The sequence below is a fragment of the Anolis carolinensis genome, chromosome 1 (assembly GCF_035594765.1).
Source record: "Anolis carolinensis isolate JA03-04 chromosome 1, rAnoCar3.1.pri, whole genome shotgun sequence".
In the NCBI taxonomy this organism is placed as follows: Eukaryota; Metazoa; Chordata; class Lepidosauria; order Squamata; family Dactyloidae; genus Anolis; species Anolis carolinensis.
This window is the reverse complement of record NC_085841.1, coordinates 363,057,607-363,082,395: the sequence shown is the minus strand read 5'-3', so window position 1 is coordinate 363,082,395 and position 24,789 is coordinate 363,057,607. Positions and strand designations below refer to the sequence as shown.

General features: G+C 39.0%; 1 protein-coding gene across 2 annotated transcripts in view; it reads left to right on the top strand.

The window, feature by feature from the left end:
• txndc16 (thioredoxin domain containing 16) overlaps window positions 1–24,789 on the top strand; it is an 88,373-nt gene that overhangs the window by 46,652 nt on the left and 16,932 nt on the right. For both annotated transcript variants that reach the window (XM_062968677.1, XM_062968678.1), the window contains exons 13-19: window positions 1,080–1,139; window positions 6,125–6,293; window positions 8,911–9,035; window positions 14,609–14,693; window positions 18,474–18,612; window positions 20,458–20,618; window positions 22,428–22,621. In XM_062968677.1, coding sequence (XP_062824747.1) covers window positions 1,080–1,139; window positions 6,125–6,293; window positions 8,911–9,035; window positions 14,609–14,693; window positions 18,474–18,612; window positions 20,458–20,618; window positions 22,428–22,621 — 933 coding nt within the window. The remainder of the gene's footprint in view (window positions 1–1,079; window positions 1,140–6,124; window positions 6,294–8,910; window positions 9,036–14,608; window positions 14,694–18,473; window positions 18,613–20,457; window positions 20,619–22,427; window positions 22,622–24,789) is intronic.

The window sequence follows — 24,789 nt, the reverse complement described above, 5'->3', positions numbered from 1 at the left end:
CAGGTTTGAATTGGGGGAGCGGAGAGAGCCCCCACTGTTATCCCCAGCTTCTGCCAACCCAGAAGTTCGAAAACATGCAAATGTGAGTGCATCAATAGGTACTGCTCCGGTGGGAAGGTAACGCCGCTCCATGCAGTCATCCCACATGACCTTGGAGGAGTCTACGGACAACGCCGGCTCTTTGGCTTAGAAATGGAGATGAGCACCAACCCCCATAGTCAGACATGACTGGACTTAACGTCAGGGGAAAACGTTTACCCTTGACCTTAACTACCACCAATTCCTCAATACTTTATTTCCCAGACCACCAGACTTCGCCACAGCAACGCGTGGCCGGGCACAGCTAGTCTATATATATATATATATATATATATATATACACACACACACACACACACACACACACACATACAGTAGAGTCTCACTTATCCAACATTCGCTTATCCAACATTCTGGATTATCCAACGCATTTTTGTAGTCAATGTTTTCAATATATCATGATATTTTGGTGCTAAATTCGTAAATAAAGTAATTACTACATAGCATTACTGCTTATTGAACTACTTTTTCTGTCAAATTTGTTGTATAACATGATGTTTTGGTGCTTAATTTGTAAAATCATAACCTAATTTGATGTTTAATAGGCTTCTCCTTAATCTCTCCTTATTATCCAACGTATTTGCTTATCCAACGTTTTGCCGGCCCGTTTATATTGGATAAGTGAGACTCTACTGTATATATATATATACACACACACACATATACATATATATATACACACACACTCTTTGTTATATAATCTTCACAATTTTTTCTTCTCGTTCTCTTCTAAGCACTCTAGCTTTTCTTCACTTTCTATACAAATCATGTTCTCACTCTTTTGATGTAATCAATCATGGAAACTTCAATAAAAATATATATACAATTTTTTTGCAGAATATTATGCTGCAGGCAAAATGCAGTGGAGAGAGGGTTTGGTATAGAGTTTGGTGTTTCTTCATGAAAGAATTTTGGTTTGACTGTAGAGACAAGAGACCTTAAAGCATCTAAAATAACATATTTCTTCCTTTGTTCTTCAGGGGATGCTGTTTCACTGGTCGTAATGCAGACCTACGTTGAGGTGGCAGCTCAGCTGAAAGGTATGGGCCTGAGTAGTTATTTTAGCCATTTCTGGTGTACTTTTTCAAAGAGTATCCTTTCCTCTTTAAAACCTCAATTGATGTAGGAATGTTAAGTGTGTGTATATGCAAGCCTGCTTTGGGTTTTAGTCTGAACTTGAAAGGAGCTATATGTAAAGTGCTAGATAGAATTTTTAAGGGCTGTGGTGTCCGTAGCTTGCATACCATTTTTAAAGTTCAGACTAAAACTCGAAGCGGATCCATCAGTGTAATGCAATGAAGCCTCTCGGGAACTTTCAGGGCAATTGTTCCCAGTTTATTTACCTACTCATAGAATCATAGAGCTGGAAAAGAGCACAAGGACCATCCAGTCCAACCCCATTCTACGATGCACAATCTAAGCCTTCCCAACAGATGGCCATCCAGACTTCGTTTTAAAATCTCTAGAGAAGGAGAGCCCACCGAAATTGTGGGTCAGAATGAACTGTATGGTAAGATCATCATAAGTGGGAAACAAATTGAAGGCACACAACAATATCAGTCATATTGGGATCCAGACATTGGTATTTTAGACAGAGGAAAGGTTTTTCCCCGAGCCAAATACTTGGATGCAGATGATCACATGTATGTGGCCAAACAGGATGGCCTTTCCCCAATATTCTTGGGTTATGTCACACTCTCTCAGCCTCAGAGGAAAATCAAGGCAAAGTTGTTCAAACAGTCATGCCAGGAAAAATATCACATGATAGGATTGCCATAATTGTAGTAGTAGTGGTAGTAGTAGTAGTAATAGTAGCAGTTGTTATTAGCTCTAGTTCTATCTTATCGTTCCCCCCCATAGAGATTCAAGCAAATTATTAAGAAAAGCTTGTACAAAGGGGGGGAAAGGCATTTCCCAAAAGAGCAGTAGAAAAGGAGCTATAAAATAGCAGTAGTCCATATACAAAAGAGCAGTTGTCCAAAAATGGCAAGGTACATGAAGCATAAATCCATAAGCATGAAAGCAAGAGCTTTTCTCAAGGAAAAACTCTTTCAGGAACATAGGCAAACACAGGAAACTTGAAACATGAACTTGAGAGCTGAGACAGGAACCTGAACTTTTTGGCAACATTGTCTGCTCTGAGACACCACGTAAACATCACTTAATTTAAGCCCAAGCCCGACCAAGAAGCCATGAGATCATGCCTCACATACCTGGGTTTCAGGGATTTCTCATGGGGTCTTTCTGAATGCCTAATTAATCCATCCTTCACTCCCTCTGTCCAGTGACCTAATCTGATATCCCAGGAAAACTCCCCATCAGCTAAAGGCTGATTCCCAAAGAGAAATAGACCTTTCGCCAGTCCATTGAACATTGGAATCCAAAACTCCTGTCTCATCTTCAACTGCCTGCACTTCTTTTTGATCTAAAGCCTGCAATTCACCCTGATTACACACAGACTCGTCAGCTGGAAACCCATCATCCCCCTCATCCTCTGAGAAATCCCCAGTCTCTTGCTGATCCCCAACAACATGACACAACCCATTAAAATTTAAAAACAAGGTAAATGCAAAAATAAAAAATATTCATGTCATGAATATGAATTTCAAATATGGTTAGAAAATAGAATGATAGCCATATTTAAATATTTGTAAGGGGGACATATTGAACAGGGGACAAGCTTGTTTTCTGTTTCTCCGTAGACTTAAGATACAGAGCAATGGATTTAAATGGTAGGAATAGAAAAGGAAGAGCTTCCTGGTGGTAAGAGGTATTCGGCAGTGGAAAGTGCTCCTGGGAAGTGTGATAGGTCTCTTTCTCTTATTTATTTATTTATTCATTTATTTACAGTATATTCTCACTCCGAAGGGGACTCAGGGCGGATTACAATGAACATATATATGGTAAACATTCAATGCCATCAGACAAACAACATACAGTATAGACACACACAGAGGCAATTTTAACATTTCCAGCTTCATGAGGGTATGCTTGATTCCGGCCACAGGGGGAGCTGTTGCTTCACCATCCATTAGTGACACCAAATGCTGTACGTCCTCATTCCTTACCACGTGCTGCTTCAGTTTTATGGTGTTGTAACTTAGTTAAATTAGCCTCCTGCACCAAGCGTACCTAAATTTCCTAGTTGACAGATGCAACTGTCTTTCGGGCTGCTTAGGTAAACGGCAAGCTGGGCTATTTAATGCTTGGGAGCTTAACCCGACCCGGGCTTCCTGAGGTTTATTAAGCAGAGGCCAGGTGGGTGGCCATCTGACAGGTTGACTTTGATGGTGCCTTCTTCCTGGCGGAAGGGGGTTGGACTAGATGGCCTTTGGGGGTCTCTCGCAGCTCTAAGATTCTTAGAACAAGGCAGATTGTGCCTTGCAAATCTCTAAGTGTGTCTTCGGAGGTCCTCCAGAAGAGTGTGCTTTTCCCCACTTTGCATGAAAGTCCTCCAGTTTGGTTTGGAAGGACTGTGAAACACACACATCGCAGTGATGGATGGACAGCTGCAGCTGGAAGGCTGCTCCTCGGATTAGTTAAATAATAGTCCAAAGGACTCTGGAGTGTTTACGTTGGACGTTCCAGGAACTCTGCTTTCCTGGTTGACTGACATCACCAAGTGGATTGAGAGGGCTTTGTTCATGGCTTCTACATATCGACCACTGGTTTGACACAATGCAGGAAAGCGGCAAAAGGGCCATTTGTCACAGGAGCAACTTCAGCCTCTGTAATCAATACAAATTTTTTTTTTTTTGGAAAAAGCAGAAACAATGAACAGATGTTTCAGTGCTTGCAACTGATTTTTCCTGCAGTTGCAATGAAATTGTGACCTTGTAAACAGACCTGGAAGTAAGACACGGTACATAGGCTTGGTACCCTCTAAGTGTGCATCTACACTGCAGGATGAATGTAGTTTGGCAACACATTAACTTTGAATATGTTTTAATGGATTTTAACTTTGATTTTTTTAAATACTGTGTTGTTGAAAGATTTCATGGCCAGAATCACTGTGAGTTTTCTGGGCTGTATGGCCATGTTCCAGAAGCATTCTCTCCTGACGTTTCACCCACATCTATAGCAGGCACCACTTGTAAACTAGGCAAGTGGGGTTTATATATCTGTGGAATAATGTCCAGGATGGGAGAAAGAACTCTTGTCTGTTTGAGGCAGGAATAAATGTTTCAATTGGCCACCTTGATTAGCACTGACTAGCCTTGAAGCTTCAAAGTCTGGCTGCTTCCTGCCTGGGGTAATCCTTGGTTGGGAGGTGTTAGCTGGCCCTGATTGTTTCCTGTCTGGAATTCCCCTGTTTTCTCAGTGTTGTTCTTTATTTACTGTCCTGATGTAGAGTCTTTTTAAATATTGGTAGTCAGATTTTGTTAATTTTCTTGGTTTTCTCCTTTTTATTGAAATTGTTCACCTGCTTGTGGATTTCAGTAGCTTCTCTGTGTAGTCTGACATGGTGGATCTGAGAGTGGTCCAGCATTTCTGTGTTCTCCAATAATATACTGTGTCCAGGTTGGTTCATCAAGTGCTCTGCTGTGGCTGACTTCTCTGGTTGAGTTAATCTGCACTCTGCAATGTTTTTTCATTTTCCTTGATTTGTGTCTGGGCAGTACTGCGTTTGTCCACAGCTGCATGGTATACAGTAGACTCCTTCAGAGATAAGAGGATCCCGATTGTCCCCACAACCTCTGAGGATGCCTGCCATAGATGTGGGCGAAACGTCAGGAAAGAATACTTCTGGAACATGGCCGTACATCCCGAAAAACTCACAGCAACTGAATTAAAACAATTTTGGGGAAGACAACATAGTAAAATTATCTTGAAACAGCAGTCTAAAAACAGAGGCCAGTTGAAAATGGCAATTTCAGACAAGTAGTTCACCATCAGGACCTTGAATGGAGGTTATTATAATATATATATTTTACAGTAAATATATATTTATTCCTTTGAGGCTGAGAGTGTGTGTTTTGCCCCAAATTCCTCAGTGGCTGAATGGGGATTCAAACCCTGGTCTCCTGTTGTTGTTGTTGTTGTTGTTGTTATAGCCCCCGGTGGCATAGTGGGTTAAAGCCTTGTGACTTGAAGGTTGGGTTGCTGCCAGGTTTGAATCCAACCCAGGAAGAATGTGGATGAGTTCCCTCTGTCAGCTCCAGCTCCAGCTCCATGCTGGGACATGAGAGAAGCCTCCCACAAGGATGGTAAAAACATCAAAACATCCGGGCCTCTCCTGAACAATGTCCTTGCAGACGGCCAATTCTCTCACACCAGAAACGACTTGCATTTTCTCAAGTCGCTCCTAACACTAAAAAAATTATTATTATTATTATTATTATTATTATTATTATTATTATTATTATTATTATGTTTACTTATATCCGGCTTTTTCTCTACATCAGGAGACTCAGAGCGGCTAACACCAAAAGCATTGCAATATACAAATATTAAAACAGTATTAAACATCATTAATATTAAAAACAATTCAGATTAGAGCCATAAAAACATTAAAAAAAACCTATAGTCCTCATTCAGGCCTCAAACCACAGTGTTACACTGGCTGTCCTTAACAGGAAACATTGAAGCTTTGTTCCTGTAATGTAATGTAGATTTCATTCTTTTCTATTTTATGTGTATAATTGGTTTAATTTAAATGCCAGGTTGTATTTGTGTCTGATTCTCTTTTCCTGGTGCCGTGACTGTTCTTTACTGGAAGGGTTCTCCTTCAGTGCCAACTTGAGCCAAGTTTGGAGCGGGTTTGTCTCTCGGCACAAACGGTGGCATTTCAAGGAAGGGCTTAATTGGTCCCAGAACGGTCTGTTTTGTGTTCTGGACAAGTGAACTAATAAGAAAAGGCAGATTCCACTCACTGTTCGGTCTCCAGAAACATTCCAGTTCCTTTTGACCTAGAGTATGACCTGTTCTGTCATAGTAAGAAACACATTCTCAGACTTGAATGCATACATGAAACTGCAGGTAATAGCAAACCATATTGAAATGAAGGACTTCTAATATTTTGCAGGATCTTCCGCTATCTCTCTTGCACGGGTCAACTGTTGGGATTGGCCGCACGTTTGCACACAGCAGAATGCCACCCAGTTTCCTGTCCTTAAGGTGTTTGCTAAAGAACGGAGGTGGATGTCGTATTCGGGGATGTGGGGGACCCAGGAGATGCGCAGATTCATAGAGCTGTGAGTATCCACTTGCTGGATGGGAAACAACTTCGAAGAGGAGAAGGCAACTAGGTGGCCTCCAGATAATAATAATAATAATAATAATAATAATAATAATAATAATAATAATAATAATAATTGTGCAAGGAAACCGATGAAACCATTGATCATATCCTCAGCTGCTGTAAGAAAATTGCACAGACAGACTACAAACAGAGGCACAACTATGTGGCCCAAATGATTCATTGGAACTTATGCCTCAAGTACCACCTGCCAGCAGCAAAGAACTGGTGGGATCACAAACCTACAAAAGTATTGGAAAATGAGCACGCAAAGATACTGTGGGACTTCCGAATCCAGACTGACAAAGTTCTGGAACACAACACACCAGACATCACAGTTGTGGAAAAGAACAAGGTTTGGATCATTGATGTTGCCATCCCAGGTGACAGTCGCATTGACGAAAAACAACAGGAAAAACTCAGCCGCTATCAGGACCTCAAGATTGAACTGCAAAGACTCTGGCAGAAACCAGTGCAGGTGGTCCCGGTGGTGATGGGCACACTGGGTGCCGTGCCAAAAGATCTCAGCCGGCATTTGGAAACAATAGACATTGACAAAATTACGATCTGCCAACTGCAAAAGGCCACCTTACTGGGATCTGCATGCATCATCCGAAAATACATCACACAGTCCTAGACACTTGGGAAGTGTTCGACTTGTGATTTTGTGAAACGAAATCCAGCATATCTATCTTGTTTGCTGTGTCATACAACGTCGTTGTGTCAATAATAATAATAATAATAATAATAAGTTTATTTGCATCCCGCCTCCATCTCCCCCTAAGGGGACTCGGGGTGGCTCACAGAAATATCAAATACAAAGCAGTAACAATATAAAATACATCAATAAACAAAAGCAAGCACCAATTATAATATTTAAACATTGACCAAAACAAAAATCCCAAAAAACCCACTTACTAAAACATGAAATTTAAAACAATGAGCTTGTAATAATAGATTAGCTAAAGTGCACATTATAAGTTGCAAATTCAAAAACATAGAAAGTGCCACAAATTCGTTTAAGGTCAATTTGGGATGAGGGGAGCCCTGAGCTAATGTCAAGTCACCAGGAGAAGTGTGACCAGTACAAAAGGTCTAGGAATATACTTATGATTATGATGGAGATGGGCGATCTTAATCAAAGGCCTGGGTGAAAAGCCAGGTTTTTAGGCTCTTCCAAAACGCCATCAAGGTGTTTTTTATATGTGGAAAAAAAACCCGGTCTGTTTATGTTGGATAAGTAAGACTCTACTGTATATCATTAGCATCTTTCATGACAATAACAGAGGACACAAAGGGATATCTGCCTTGATATTCTGGATTATGTAGCAGTGTAGAAGGACCTTCAGGCCCCTTCTACACTGCTACACTGCTACACTGCTACATAAAATCCAGATTATCTGCTTTGAACGGAATTATATAATCCAGTTCAAAGCACATAATCTGGATTATCTAATTTGATAATCTGGATTATATGGCAGTGTAGATCCAGCCTTGGACACAATGTGTCAAAATTTGGAAATTATTTCGTGTTTTCTAAACCCTCCATATTTGCGAGTGAACTTTTTGAAGATTTAATTACACTATGTAACAAAATTTCAAAAAAAATCTGTTCCTGGTTTGGTTCATACAAAAAGAAAAAATAAAGTCCTAATTAGAGGGAGAGGAATAATTGTTTTTATCCAATTGCTGCCAGTTAGAAGGCTAAGCTCCACCCACTTGGTCTGCTGTCAGTTAGAAGGCTAAGCTCCACCCACTTGGGTCTCCTAGCTACCCACTCAGCCCAGGGCCACTTCAATCAGGCCTCTTCCACATTGCCTATAAAATAAGATTATCTGATTTCAACTGGATTATATGGCAGTCTAGACTCAAGATAAGCACCACCCCCCAGAGTCAGACACGACTGGACTTAATGTCAGGGGAAAACCTTTACCTTAACTACCACCAATTCCTCAATACTTTATTTCCCATACCACCAGACTTCGCCACAGCAACGCATGGCCGGGCACAGCTAGTCTATATATATAAAAGGGTAATGAAATTTCGGCCTAGGACAAAACAACAAAACTGCACATCCCAGAAACGCTAAACTTGGCAGCACAACCCCTCATCCATGCCTCTAGGTTCATACAACAAAAAGAAAAGAAAAATAAAGTCCTAATTAGAGGGAGAGGAATAATTGTTTTTATCCAATTGCTGCCAGTTAGAAGGCTAAGCTCTGCCCACTTGGTCTCCTAGCAACCCACTCAGCCCAGGGGACAGGCAGAGTTAGGCCTCACTTAGGCCTCTTCCACACTTTCTATAAAATACAGATTATCTGATTTTAACTGGATTATATGGCAGTGTAGACTCAAGGCCCTTCCACATAGCTATATAACCCATTTATAATGGACTTAATGCCAGGGGAAAAGCTTTACCCTTGACCTTAACTACCACCAATTCCTCAATACTTTATTTCCCATACTACCATACTTCGCCACAGCAACGCGTGGCCGGGCACAGCTAGTAACAAACAAAATATGCCTTGTATGTAAACCAGAAGTCTTCTACATGTTTTCAACTTCTCCCCCCAGAAGCGAAATCCCTTGCCCAATGAGGCTGATGTCTCCAAAGGAAGTGGAAGAATATTTAAGCTTCAAGCTCCTGCCATACCGTCATGCTACTGTCTTGGGACTGTTTGATCCAAGTATGACGCAAGGTAAGGCCTTGTCTTTGGTTAGACTCCAGATGTTTTTCAGATGGTGGATATGTCTTTGTGTGTGTGGATATCTAGTGAAATTTGACCCAAAACCACGCTGAATTTTTCATTAAAAAAAAGGTTTTTGTGAGTAGTGCATTTTGCAAAATGAGTGGGCTTGAGAGCTGCAAATGTAGCACAAGGCGGTTGTAAAGAACTATGAACGACTAAGGCTCCTTCAGGCAAGGGGAATCTTTTTATCCCACCGCTGCCACCAATTTGCGAAGGACTATTAACGACTGCCACCAATTTGGAAAGATGCAACCACCAAAGACTCAGGGAGGAGACCTTTTCCTGTGTTTTTCCTTCTTCACTTTAGATGGTAGCGTAACTTGATTTAGAATATATGCAACAGGCTTGGATGTTGAAAGAACAATAACAAGTTTATTCAGGCACAAGCTTGGTGGTTACAAAAGATGTTTCACTTAGAGGTATTCTTATTAACAGTTACAATACTAGAATGAGATGAATCAACTCTCTAAACTATCACTTCTTTTATTTAAGGTAGTTAAAACTTCTTCCTCTGCTACTTTTAAACTGTTACTTCAATGGATCTCTGTGAGTCCAGCTGGGATAGGTTCCCAAAGTCTTGGACTATCCAGTGACTTCAAACCACAGTCACCCCTGTGATATACTATCACAGATTCTCTGTGCCTTACCAGGACACAGACTTCATTAAATAAGTCACCAAACTTATTTAAAACCGACTCAAAATGAACAATTGAGTCTCCTTGATCCCATCAACCTGGAATCAATCTTCCCTGTGCCTCATCAGAGCACAGAATGACTTTCTTTTTTTTAAACTCAATACTTCTTCAACTAAACGGCAACCATCCTCTGAGTGCTGACATGCAATAACTGTAATACTTACCCTTTTAAAACATAAACACACAATTAAACATAACATCTTTAAACCAAAATTTGTACTTCATTACAGCGGTATATATACCTTTCCCATCCAAATTCTGCAGTAGTCATTTTTAATGTAAGGAAATGTTTTTATAAGACACAGTCCTTCTCATTAAATGGTTTTTCTAGCCTACTCTTTCCATTCTGCAGCAACAGGTGGGAAGATTCTGTAAATTGAAGTCTAAAGAAATTATAGTTTTACAAGTCCTTTTTGCTTTGGAGTATTGAAACCTTCCAACAGAGAAACGTATAATGTCTTATACTTGGAGAGAACCAATGAAAATCCAGGTGAAAGGATGGGTGGCATCTGACTTGAAAAACGTTTGTGTGAAAGGGATCTAGTGTCATAGGCCACAGCTGTATAAAATCCAGATTATCTGCTTTGGATTGGATTATATGGCAGTGTAGACTCATATAATCCAGTTCAGATAAAGCAGATAATCTGGATTGTCTGCCTTGATATTCTGGATTATATGGCAGTGTAGAAGCAACCTCAGACCCTACAACTGACATTTAAAATCAATATTATCTACTTTGAACTGGATTATAGGGCAGTGTAGACTCATATAATCCAGTTCAAAGCAGATAATCTGGATTTTCTGCCTTGATATTCTGGATTATATGGCAGCGTAGAAGCAACCTCAGACCCCTACAACTGACATTTAAAATCCATATTATGTGCTTTGAAATGTTTTTATAAGACACAGTCCTTCTCATTAAATGGTTTTTCTAGCCTACTCTTTCCATTCTGCAGCAACAGGTGGGAAGATTCTGTAAATTGAAGTCTAAAGAAATTATAGTTTTACAAGTCCTTTTTGCTTTGGAGTATTGAAACCTTCCAACAGAGAAACGTATAATGTCTTATACTTGGAGAGAACCAATGAAAATCCAGGTGAAAGGATGGGTGGCATCTCACTTGAAAAAAGTTTGTGTGAAAGGGATCTAGTGTCATAGGCCACAGCTGTATAAAATCCAGATTATCTGCTTTGGATTGGATTATATGGCAGTGTAGACTCATATAATCCAGTTCAGATAAAGCAGATAATCTGGATTGTCTGCCTTGATATTCTGGATTATATGGCAGTGTAGAAGCAACCTCAGACCCTACAATTGACATTTAAAATCAATATTATCTGCTTTGAACTGGATTATAGGGCAGTGTAGACTCATATAATCCAGTTCAAAGCAGATAATCTGGATTTTCTGCCTTGATATTCTGGATTATATGGCAGCGTAGAAGCAACCTCAGACCCCTACAACTGACATTTAAAATCCATATTATGTGCTTTGAACTGGATTATATGGCAGTGTAGACTCATATAATCCAAAGCAGATAATCTGGATTGTCTGCCTTGATATTCTGGATTATATGGCAGTGTAGAAGCAACTTCAGACCCCTACAAATGACATTTAAAATCCATATTATCTGCTTTGAACTGGATTATAGGGCAGTGTAGACTCATATAATCCAGTTCAAAGCACATAATCTGGATTATCTAATTTGATATTCTGGATTATATGGCAGTGTAGACTCATATAATCCGATTCAAAGCACATAATCTGTATTATCTAATTTGATAATTGGGATTTTATGGCAGTGTAGATCCAGCCCAGTACACAATGTGTCAGGATTTGAAAATTACCTGGTGTTTTTTAAGTGATAGCAGAGTTAATACCTCTGCCTTAAGCACCTGTAAAGGAGTTAAACCACTGTAATTAGGGTGTGGTGGTTAATGCAATGGGAGTAGTATATAGGTTGTAGATACATTGAGTAAGTTTGATGAGGATTGGATGGTGTTTTGGAGAATTGTTATGAGTAGTGAGGAAGAAGAAGTTGTAAAGTTTGTATATTTTGTGTATACTTTGTATACTGCTGCAATGAAGGAGAAAGAAAAGCCTTCCTGCTTATTTGGGAAAAAACAAAAGTCTCTGCGTGTTTTGTTGTGTGAGTAGAAGACCATGACAGCTTGACACAATGGTGTCTTGTTGACACAATGGAGCAATGGATTCAGATTGCTGGAGAAGAGATTCCCTGTAAACATTAGAAAGAAAGTCCTCATAGTCAGAACTGTTCAAGAGTGGAATGCACTCCTGCTTGGGAATTTGATGGAGACTCCCTCTCTAGAGATTTTGTAACAGAGGCTGGATGGCCATCTGTTGAGAGGGCTTTAATTGTGTCTTCCTGCCAGGCAGAATGGCACTAGACTGTATTGTTGAAGTGGGAATGATTGTATATAGAGTTGTTTAAATGTAATTGGGTTATAGTGGTGCAATGTGAGCTGGAGATTGCATCATGTACTGTCTGCTGTCCACTATGCGAGTGTGTAAAGAGTTAACTGTGTATTGCATCAGACAGCAGAGGTGGTTATAAATAGCTCCCTGTGTTATCTGTTCTGCCCTCTGCTCTCTGCCTCTCTGCACTCTGTCTGTATATATTGTCTTGAGAGTTTTCCGTTTGTTAGTAAATCTTGTATTGAAAGCCAAACAGGCTTCAGCCTCTTTATTGGTGCCAGTGATTCTTCGTTGATCTTCCGCTGCATGTGTGTTTATTCAAACTGCGCGCTCTGACATGTATGACCTTTGGGGCCTCTGTCCAGTGGGTGCCACTATGGCACAGTTTCTTGCTCTTAATTCTTTTATACTTTTATTTTTCTGTCCCGCCACCATCTCCGCGAAGGGACTCGGGGCGGCTAACATGGGGCCAATCCCAAAACAAAAACAAATATAGCAGTTGCAACCAATATAAATAGCAAACAATATCAGCATAACATTCAGTTATAAAAACAAATTAAAAACACAAAATGCAAGGCAATAAAAGGTAAGGAAAAGTAATAAAAAATGAACATCACCATCACTAGATAAAATGGGGGCAATCAGGTCAAAAAGTCTTACCTTCTGACCCGTCTCTGGAAGAGGAAAGGACGGACATTGTTTCTTTGAAAGCTTTTTAATTTTGCTGCAATTGGCTTTTCCATGAAATGGAATTGTGATGGTCAAATAAATACCTCTTTTTATGATAACGTTGGAGAGTTGGCCTTGAAGCTGCAGCTTACTGAGGTATGGAGATGATGAGGAGATGATGGGGCCAGGCTGTGGCGCAGGCTGGTAAGCAGCTGCTGCAATAAATCACTCTGACCATGAGGTCATGAGTTCGAGGACAGCCCTGGCGGGGTGAGCACCCGTCAATTAAAAATAAAAAATAGCCCCTGCTCATTGCTGACCTAGCAACCCGAAAGATAGTTGCATCTATCAAGTAGGAAATAAGGTACCACTTATAAAAAAAAGTGGGGAGGCAAGTTTAACTAATTTACAACGTTGGAATGAGGAAGTGAGGAAGTGCCATCAGAGTGGATGATGAAGCAGCTGCTCCCCCCTGTGACCAGAATAGAAAATCACCTCAGGAGAAGGTTAAATTGCCTCTGCGTCTGTCTGTCTGTCTGTCTGTCTGTCTGTCTGGGTTCGATGTGTTTATGGGCATTGAATGTTTGCCCTATATGTACATAATGTGATGCGCCCTGAGTCCCCTTCAGGGTGAGAAGGGCGGAATATAAATCTATATATATAAATGAGTAATGGTGTCCGTTCCTCCCACAAAACAACAAAAGTACAAGCCCCAGAACCTTGAAATTTCCCAGCACAATCCACCATCCTTGCCCCTAGGTTCCGACAACAAAAAGAAAAGAAAAATAAAGTCTTTATTAGAGGGAGAGGAATAATTGTTTTTAGCCAATTGCTGCCAGTTAGAAGGCTAAGCTCTGCCCACTTGGTCTCCTAGCAACCTACTCACCCCAGGGGACAGGCAGAGTTAGGCCTCACAGGCCTCTTCCACACTGCCTATAAAATACAGATTATCTGATTTGAACTGGATTATATGGCAGTGTAGACTCAGCAAAGAGAAACAAAAATATTAAAAGAAATACAAAAAACAAATAAAAAACAAAATAAAACAATACAATTAAAAAAATAAAAATAATATAATCAAATAATAAAATATAATACATACAAATAATAAAATAAAATAATAAAAACACAAATAATAATAAAAGAATAAAAAATAAAATAAATACAAATAATACAATAAAAAATAATAAAAAACCGTTAAAAATAATTAAAAACACTAAAAAATTAATACAATAAAATCCTATAGTAACAGAAAATAACAAAAAATAATACAAGAAAATAATAAATATAATAAATAAAAAAGATAAGTTACAATAAAATTAATTTAAAAAATACAAACAACATCAAAAATTCCACAACAATTTTTAACCAATACTATCACCACTTTCCCACAGCAACGCGTGGCCGGGCACAGCTAGTACTGTAAATAATAATAAATAAATAAATAAAAGAAAATCTGCTTATTGGAGGTTCAGAAATTAAAGATGAGTGGTTCTTGTGGTGTTTTCCCAGAGATGCTAAATCTGACTGCAAACAAAGCAACAAGCCATTTTAGCCATTTGACTTCTTGCTGCTAGAAAGTATTTGAAAACTATAGTTAAGATTATTTGTAGTTTGCTCAAACTTCGTTCTAGATGCAGATGCACCCTAAGACATACATTATTTAGACATGAGACATTTTATTTAGTTTTTTTTTCTAGTCTGGTTTGTTTCTGTTTTGACAGCAAGAGAGGCCTTCATTGAAGCTGCCAAAGTGCTGGAAGGAACTGTCATCATTGGGATCTACTACGAAGAAGATGCGACCACTCTGTATGTTGTTTGATTTCCTTGGATTTTGGGAATCGATCTAGCAGTACTTTTAAGGCTATCTATCCCACTTTAGCATGAGCTTTTTCAGAGTTCAGCCTGCTTTCCTAGATGTCCTGGCAGAGTACAAAAATCTGATTTATTCTAACATGGGTTTTATGGGATTTCAATCTGCATCCTTAGGACTTTTAAAAAATCTGATGTGTTGGATTTGGAAGTTGCAGCTATAGCTGGGAATTGTCATTGGATAACTTCATGTAACGACAGTAGCATTGCTAATGGGGTGAAAAAGATGTAGACAATTACTATGATTAATATTTATAATCTGCAAAGGGAGACTCAAAGCAGCAAACAACAAAAACCATAACAATGTGTGAATTAAAACTTAACACATGCAGATATTAAACTGGATTAAACATGGGATGTTTTAAAAATAAGCAGTTACAATACATGAAACACTGGGTGATGCTGTTTGTAAAAATGCAATGTCTTAGTCGAAAAGTATTACCGTAGATACTCGAGTATAAGCCGACCCGCATATAAGCCGAGGCACCTAATTTTACCACAAAAAAACATTGACTCAAGTATAAGCCGAGAGTGGTAAATTTCGGAAATAAAAATAGATACCAATAAAATTACATTCATTGAGGCCTCAGTAGGTCAAATGTTTTTGAATATTGACATAAAGCTCAAATTTAAGATAATACTGTCCAACTCTGATCAAATCATTATTCTCATCTTCTTCAATGTAAATGTGCTTATGTATCCTTTTAATAATACAGTAGAGTCTCACTTATCCAAGCCTCGCTTATCCAAGCCTCTGGATAATCCAAGCCATTTTTGTCGTCAATGTTTTCAATATATTGTGATATTTTGGTGCTAAATTCGTAAATACAGTAATTACAACATAACATTACTGCATATTGAACTATCTTTTCTGTCAAATTTGTTGTATAACATGAAGTTTTGGTCCTTAATTTGTAAAATCATAACCTAATTTGATGTTTAATAGGCTTTTCCTTAATCCCTCCTTATTATCCAAGATATTCGCTTATCCAAGCTTCTGCTGGCCCGTTTAGCTTGGATAAGTGAGACTCTACTGTAATAGCGTAAAATAATACATGTACAGTAGAGTCTCGCTTATCCAACGTAAACGGGCCGGCAGAACGTTGGATAAGCAAATATGTTGGATAATAAGGAGAGATTAAGGAAAAGCCTATTAAACATCAAATTAGGTTATGATTTTACAAATTAAGCACAAAAACATCATGTTATACAACAAATTTGGCAGAAAAAGTAGTTCAATCCACAGTAATGCTATGTAATAATTACTGTATTTACAAATTTAGCACCAAAATATCACGATATATTGAAAACATTGACTACAAAAATGCGTTGGATAATCCAGAACGTTGGATAAGTGAGTGTTGGATAAGTGAGACTCTACTGTACCAATAAAATTACATTAATTGAGGCATCAGTAGGTCAAATGATTTTCAATATTTACATAAAGCTCAAATTTAAGATAAGACTGTCCAACTCTGATCACATCATTATTCTCATCTTCTTCAATGTAAATGTGTTTATGTATCCTTTTAATAATAATAAAGTAAAATAATACATGTAATAATAATAATAATAAATACAGGAAAATAATAAATGTAATAATAAATAGAGTAAAATAATAAATGTAGTAATAATAATAATAATAATAATAATAATATCAGAGTGAAATAATAAAAGTATTAATACTAATAAAAATAGAGTAAAATAAATGTAACAGCAGCAACAATAATAGAGAAAAATAATAAATGTAATAATACCAATAATAAAATAATAAATGTACCATATATTCTCGAGTATAAACTGACACAAATATAAGCCAACCAGGAACCTCACCTGAGTATAAGCCGAAGGGGGCTTTTTCAGTCTTTAGAAAAGGGCTGAAAAACTAGGCTTATATTCGAGTATATACAGTATTTTTTCAGTAAAATTATCCCTATAGGTAGACATAACCATAAATTTATTTTTCATAAGCCCATCTTGCTTGTATTGATACATTAAGATCAAAGGCACAAAGAGGTGAATAATAAATATGCACATTGTTGTTGTTGTTGTTGTTAAAATTCTATGCTAATTTACTTATTGAACTTTGGGATAATGCACCATGGTTAGAGCTGTCAGTCTTATTCAATTACAGTGACATTTCAAATCTGCATTGGGCTTCATGTTAAGAAAAATGTGGGATATAAATTCAATAGACCAATCAATCACTTGCATCATTCGTATAGAAATATTTTTAGGGATTTTGTATTGTTTGGCATAAGAAGATGGGTGTGACGCCATAATTACCATGCTTCTTGATATCAGTTTCATTAATTACAATATGTAACAAAATTTGAAAAAAAATGTGGGATAGAAATTCAATAGACTAATCAATCACTTGCATCATTCGTATAGAAATATTTTTAGGGATTTTGTATTGTTTGGCGTAAGAAGATGGGGGTAACACCATGAATTACCATGCTTCCTGATATCAGCTTCATTAATTGCAATATGTAACAAAATTTGAAAAATTCCTTGTTTGAAAGTACAGTAGAGTATCACTTATCCAACGTTCTGGATTATCCAACGCATTTTTGTAGTCAGTGTTTTCAATGCATTGTGATATTTTGATGCTAAATTCATAAATACAGTAATTACTACGTAGCATTACTGCATATTGAACTACTTTTTCTGTCATATTTGTTGTATAACATGATGTTGTGGTGCTTAATTTGTAAAATCATAACCTATTTTGATGTTTAATAGGCTTTTTCTTAATCTCTCCTTATTATCCAACGTATTCGCTTATCCAACGTTCTGCCGGCCCGTTTATGTTGGATAAGTGAGACTCTACTGTATTATTTCCTGTTTAGTTGTGCAGTACTTACCGTATATATTCGAAGATAAAATTAAGTGCCTTGACTTATATTTGGGTCGGCTTATACTCGAGTATATACGGTACTTTGAAAGTTAGTTGTTCTACTCCAGAAACTCTGTTTTTGTGGCTGCCACAAACTAAGCTGAATGGGCTGGGACTCAATGAGATAGTTGTTGCAAAACTAGAGCAAAATGAGCTGCAGGGTGTCCCTCCTGCTGAAATAAAGTTTTTGCAGTTTAACAAACTTTTTCCATGTTTTTATGGTAGACTCAATTAGGAAATTACATAGATAACCCAGGAACAAAAATCGTGTTACATAGGGTTATTGTTCAGATGGAGTCGCGATGGTGCAATGAGTTACCTTGTGCCGGGTGGACTGCTGACCTGAAGGTTGGTGGTTCGAATCCGTGAGATGGGGTGAGCTCCCATCTGCCAGCTCTAGCTTACAGGGACATGAGAGAAGCCTCCCAGCAGGATGGTAACACATCCTGGCATCCCCTGGACAATGTCTGTGTAGACGGCCAATTCTCTCACACCAGAAGCAACTTGCAGCATGTTCTCAAGTCGTTTCTGACACAATAAAAAATTATTCAGATACTGTATTTTTAAAAAGAATAACTGATAATGACAGGAAGAGATACAGCCAGTTTCCAGCATCATTTATCTCCCTGTCACCTTATATCAGCAAGAGCCAATTGGAAGAAACAGTTGTTCAGATTGCTCCCCATCTGACAGTAGAGGGAGTCAAAGCTATTTGCAAGTCTATTATATACTATACAGGTTGAGTATCTCTTCTCCAGAAATATTGGTAACAAATGTGATTTTGAAATTGCTTTTTCCCCTCTTGTATTTTCCCCCAGCTCTCAAAAATATAACGCCCCTCTTCCAGCACTGATCTTTGCCAAGCCTGAAACTCAGAAGCAGGGCTTTGTTCACCTTTCGAATGACGAGACCCGGGACATTATCAAATCCATTCGCCGTGTGCTTTTGGAAACATTTGTGAGTGCTGCTTCAGCTTCTACCTAACATGGAATATGGCTTGTTTATTGTGTTATTTTGAGGAATAGTTGACTAGGAGACAACTGGTAGGTCTGGGAAGTCACTGTTGTTGAAAACCCAGACCTTGGAAAACTTTGCGGGGACTATATCTCCTAGAATCATTGAACTTTCTTATAATTAAACAGCAATGAATCCTTAGGAGCAGTTTCCCAGATACAGACTCGAAGCAGGCACAAGGGGAGCAAAGGCTTAGGAATTAGAGTCAGTTTATTACCAGCAAAAGCTGGCTTCACCTGCTTCTGTTTTATAGCCCTGAGTCCCTTCACAGCTGCTAGGGCAGTTCCCAATTATTCAGTTGCATTTCTGGCAGCTATTCTAGCTGAACGAGTCTCTGCTCTGTTTCCTTTCGCCTCTCCTGAAATGTGGGTACTTGCAAAATCTCCCCCTCAGATTCATGAACACTTTCCTGCTCCCCTTCCTCTTCTGAAGAAGAGGAATCCCTAAAAACAACAAACAAGATATATCTGCTGTATTTCGTATTACAAAATCACAAGTCGAATACTTCCCAAGTGTTTAGGACCATGTGATGCATTTTCGGATAATTATTATTATTTATACCCTGTTTTATTTCTCCTGTAGGAGTCTCAAAGCAGCTTAACATAAATGCATTAGCATACAATTTAAAATATACAAATATGCAAACATTAAACATTCAAATATACAAACATTCTGCTCTGCAGAACACAATCCAAGAACTCCTGGCAGATGGCCAGCCAACCTTCCCCACCTTCTCTTCTTCAAATTAAACACACTGAGCTCCTTGTACGACATTCCAGGAGATGTGTTGTGGAACGCATTCATGGCCGGAATAACTGGGTTGCTGTGAGTTTTCTGGGCTGTATGGCCATGTTTCAGAAGCATTCTCTCCTGACGTTACACCCACTTCTATGGCAGGCATCTTCAGAGGTTGTGAGGTCTGTTGGGAATATTTGTTTATTTATTTTATTTGCTACATTTATATGCCGCCCTTCTCACCCCGAAGGGGATTCAGAGTGGCTTACAAATTAAATTTACATACAATATTATATTATTAGCATAGTACAATACTGGTAATAAATTACTATATTCATCAGTATATTGTAATATTATTAGTAATATTAGATGTAAAATATAATATATAATTAATATTATTATATTGTATTATTAGTGTTATATCGTATTACAATAGACCCTGAACATTCCACAGATACATAAACCCCACTTGCCTAGTTTCCAACAAACCTCACAACCTCTGAGGATGCCTGCCAAAGATGTGAGTGAAATGTCAGGAGAGAATGCTTTTGGAACATGGCCAGACAGCCCAGAAAACTCACAGCAACCCTTTCCAGGGTTCTGTGACCAAAGCAGAATAAAATAGAGCTATTAATATAGAAACACATTGGCTTATTAGCTGCCTCATCATAGATTTAGACACTAGGCTCCTATTGATGCCGCTTAGAATTGCATTGGCCTTTTTAGTTGCTGCATCACACTTTTGGCTCATGTTCAATGACTCTGTTCTTGGTTCAAGTCCAAACTTTAAAGGATCTTTTTCAGACTATTGGTCAGGCATGGGCAAACTTAAGCGGCCGAGGGGGGAAAGGAAGGGGCCTGAGGCTGTTAGGAATGGTGGGAGTTGAAGTCCAAAACACCTGGAGGGCCCAAGTTTGCCCATGCCTGCTATTAACCATATCCTCAGATGTTGGTTAGGGACATAGTCTTGCAAATATTAGAAAGCTTCCTTGCAAAGCTCCTTTTCCTATATCGTGTTCACCTCTTCCTTTCTTGTCACTATTCCTTCTACAGCCGGAAATCACCGTGGGAAACCTGCCCGAGTTTTTCCAACTGGAGAAGCCCTTGCTCATCATGTTCAGCGATGGGGCATTGAGCGAAAGGGACGAAGGAGAAATGAGGCATTTGGCTGAAGAAGAGACGAACAAATCCTTCGTTGTCTGCTGGCTGAACCTGTAAGGATAGGGGTTTACCCAAATTCCCATTTGGGGAATTACACTATGTAATAGGCATGGGCAAATTTCTCGGAATCGTCATTAATCGTAAAAAAAAAAATCTATTTTGATTCTGAACAGGGTTCCGAGGTGGTTTGGCCCTTTGGAATTAACCTTCCAATTCGAAGCATTGGAGCCCATTTATTTAATGGCCTCAGAAAACCTTCGGATATAAGTGAACGTGTTTTTAATTCAACCAAACTTTGTTTGCAGGGAAGAGTGCCTAGCCTGGGCTTGCTGATTATTATAGTACAGTAGTGTCTTGGCAGAAAGAGTGTTAGGAGCAGGCTAAGCCTCATAGGAAGAAACCCAATCCTGAGGATTTTCTTTCCTCTCTGGCAACGGCCTGTTTTGAGACAGCATGGTGTAGTGTAGTGGTTTGAGAGTCAGACTACAACTGTGGCTTGATTCCCACTCAGCCATGGAAATCCACTGGGTGATCTTGGGCAAGTCATACACTCTCAGCCCCAGAAAACCCAATGAAACAGGAAATAACACTTTCATACCAGGAACAGATTTCCTTATTCAGAGGCTGATGGCCATCTGTCAGGAGTGATTTGATGGTGTACTATGATTTCTGTTCCTGGGTGATAAATGTCATTTCCTAATTGGTTCTGTCATAGAAACGTGGCAAAATTTCATTAAAATAGCTCAAAATGAGGGAGAAAGAAGCCCCTCAATTTTCCCCATTGACGATAATGTTTTCCTTCATGCTCATGGGCATCCGCCATTAACAAGGTACATTGAAAGATTCGGAAGTTTCGGGAGGTTTCGAATTTTTTTGCCGTCAAAATTTGGAAATGACTTTAGAAACGAAGTGCCAGTGCCCCCTACTTTTGAAATAGTATTGAACAATTTTTTCATGGATCGCACATGCCTACTATGTAACATGGTTTTTGTTCCTGGGTTATAAATGTCATTTCCTAATTTGTTCTGTCATAAAAACATGGAAAAAGTGTATTAAATAGCAAAAACTTTGTTTTTGTGGGCCATCCTGCTATAGCACATTTTGCCCTAGTTTTTCAATGAATATCTCATTGAGTCTCAACCAATTCAACATAGTTTGTGCCACAAAAAGCAAAGTTTCCAGAGTAGAAAAACTACTTTCAAAATAAGTACTGCACAGGAAACAGGAAATGACACTTTCAGACCAGGAACAGAACATTTTTTCAAATTTTGTTGCATAGTGTTATCCTTTATTTATATAGCTCTGTCAGTGTACATGGTGCTTCAGAGTAAAATGACACAAAACAGTGGATAGGATTTAAGGTGTAGAGTCGAAAATACTCTCTCTCTCTCTCTCTCTATATATATATATATATATACACACACACACACACACACACACACACACATACACATACAGATAAGGTGGAATGAAATGTTGCATTGCACCATACAATTGCAAAACAAAGCAAAATAACCAGGAAAACGCAACATAATATCCGAACCTTGATTGCTCAGAGTACTGTGGATAATAATGAATCTTATTGAAATAGTGTTATTCTTTATTTATATAGCTCTATCCATGTACATGATGCTTCAGAGTAAAACTGCCCAAAACAGTAGGTAGGATTTAAGGTGTAGAGTCGAAAATATTATTGTCCATGGCAGGCATGGGCAAACTTGGGCCCTCCAGGTGTTGAAGTCCAAAACATCTGGAAGGCCCAAGTTTTCCCATGCCTGGACAAGGGGCTCGGATTGGGTTCATTTTCAGATGGGAGAACTGTTTCTGTTTATACTATTAATCAGCCGCTCTTTGTAACACAGCAAGAACACGCCTGCAGGTCGAGGAATATTGAAGGCCTATTTTGGAAGCTCGGTCCCTCCTCTTCCGCTCCTTCTCTGGATCAATCTCCACTCCGGGGGCCAAGTGTTCGCCTTCCCATCCGATCAATCTCTTTCAGAAGCCAATGTCCGAACGTGGATTGAGGAGCTGAAGGCCGGCCGGGAAATCCCAAGCGGTAAGTATGTCAGTGTAGCATAATGGCTTGATTCTGGAGACCAGGATTCGAATCCTTTCCCAGCCGTACTTGTTGACCATGAGTGAGTCACACACTCTCAGCCCCAGAAGGTCCTGTGATACGTTCACCGTGGGATCACCCTAAGTCAGAAATGTTTTGAAGGCACACAACAATCTATATATATAAATGAGTGATAGCATCACGGCGACCCACAAAACAACAAAACAACAGGCCCCCCAACCTCGAAATTTGACAACACAACCCATCATCCATGCCTCTAGGTTGATACAACAAAAAGAAAAGAAAAATAAAGTCCTAATTAGAGGGAAAGGAATAATTGTTTTTATCCAATTACTGCCAGTTTAGAGGGCTAATCTCTGCCCACTTGGGCTCCTAGCAACCAACTCAGCCAAGGGACAGGCAGACTTAGGCCTCACTTAGGTCTCTTCCACAGATTATCTAATTTGCACTGGATTATATGGCAGTGTAGACTCAAGGCCCTTCCATACAGCTATATAACCCATTTATAATGGACTTAATTTACCTATTAAGCAGTAGACCCTCTGGATTGTTTTTAGGATTCATTCAGCACTTTAAGTATTACACCTGCTGTATAATTATCCCTCCCTGATAACTTGATATTGCTTTGCACCTTGGCCTGGATCTTTTGACCCAAATCGGGATTTTAATATTATTGTCTATATTGACTTTTATGACTGTTTTTAATCATGTTGAAGTTTTACTGCTCAGTTTAATGTTTTATCTGATTTGTGCTGTCGTGTCTGGGCATGGCCCCATGTAAGCCGCCCCGAGTCCCTCCGGGGAGATGGGGCGGGATATAAGAATAAAATTATTATTATTATTATTATTATTATTATTATTATTATTATTATTATTATTATTAATGTCAGGGGAAAACCTTTACCCTTGACCTTAACTACCACCAATTCCTCAATACTTTATTTCCCATACCACCAGACTTCGCCACAGCAACGCGTGGCCGGGCACAGCTAGTAAAGTATAAAGTATTGCACATTTTAAAGTATATGTGCACTTATATACATATATGAGTTTTGTACAATGTTGATATTTTGTGTGTGTGTGTGTGTGTGTAGACACAACATATACACATGTACATATAGTACACATATATACACTATATATATATATGAGCTTTTGCACCATTCAGGTGTTGTGTTGTGTGTGTGTATATGTGTGTGTGTGTGTGTGTATACACACATATACACCATTTACACTATTGAATACAGATACACACACACACTAGTTTTATACCATTTGGATGTCGTGTGTGTGTATTTTCGCATTTGTGTTTGCGTGTGTATATAAATATATGCTTTTGCACCATTAGGATGTTGTGTGTGTGTGTGTGTGTAAATGTATATATATATATACAGTAGAGTCTTGCTTATCCAACGTAAACGAGCCGGCTGAACGTTGGATAAGCGAATACATTGGATAATAAGGAGAGATTAAGGAAAAGCCTATTAAACATCAAATTAGGTTATGATTTTACAAATTAAGCACCAAAACATCATGTTATACAACAAATTCGACAGAAAAGGTAGTTCAGTACACAGTAATGTTTATGTTGTAATTACTGTATTTACTTATTTAGCACCAAAATATCACTATGTATTGAAAACATTGACTACAAAAATGGCTTGGATAATCCAGAAGCTTGGATAAGTGAGACTCTACTGTATATACTTTTGCACCATTAGGTTGTTGTTGTTGGGGTGTGTGTGTATGTATGTATATTTTTTCTTCGTGTACTCTGTGAATGCACACTAATGGAGAAGCTGCGCCTGCGCAGGTTCCGACGGAAACTCTTCCAAGCTGAAGTTCAAATTTTGGCGGTAACCACGCCCCCCTTCCCAAGGGGCATATAAGGCAGCCCCGGGCGTCCGCTCTCCAGTTCCTTTTTTTCCGCCGCAAGGTTCACTTCGGACTCTTCGCATGCCTACTACTCGTTTCAAACGCTGCACGCAGTGCGCTGCTAAAATTCCTGATTCCGACGGCCACGCCAAGTGTCTCTTCTGTCTTGGCGAGGCTCATGTGGTCGGTACCTGCCGCTTCTGCCTAGCTCTCACGGCTCAGGCCAGAAAGAACAGAGCCGCTAGGCTCAGAGCGGCGCTCGACGAAAGATC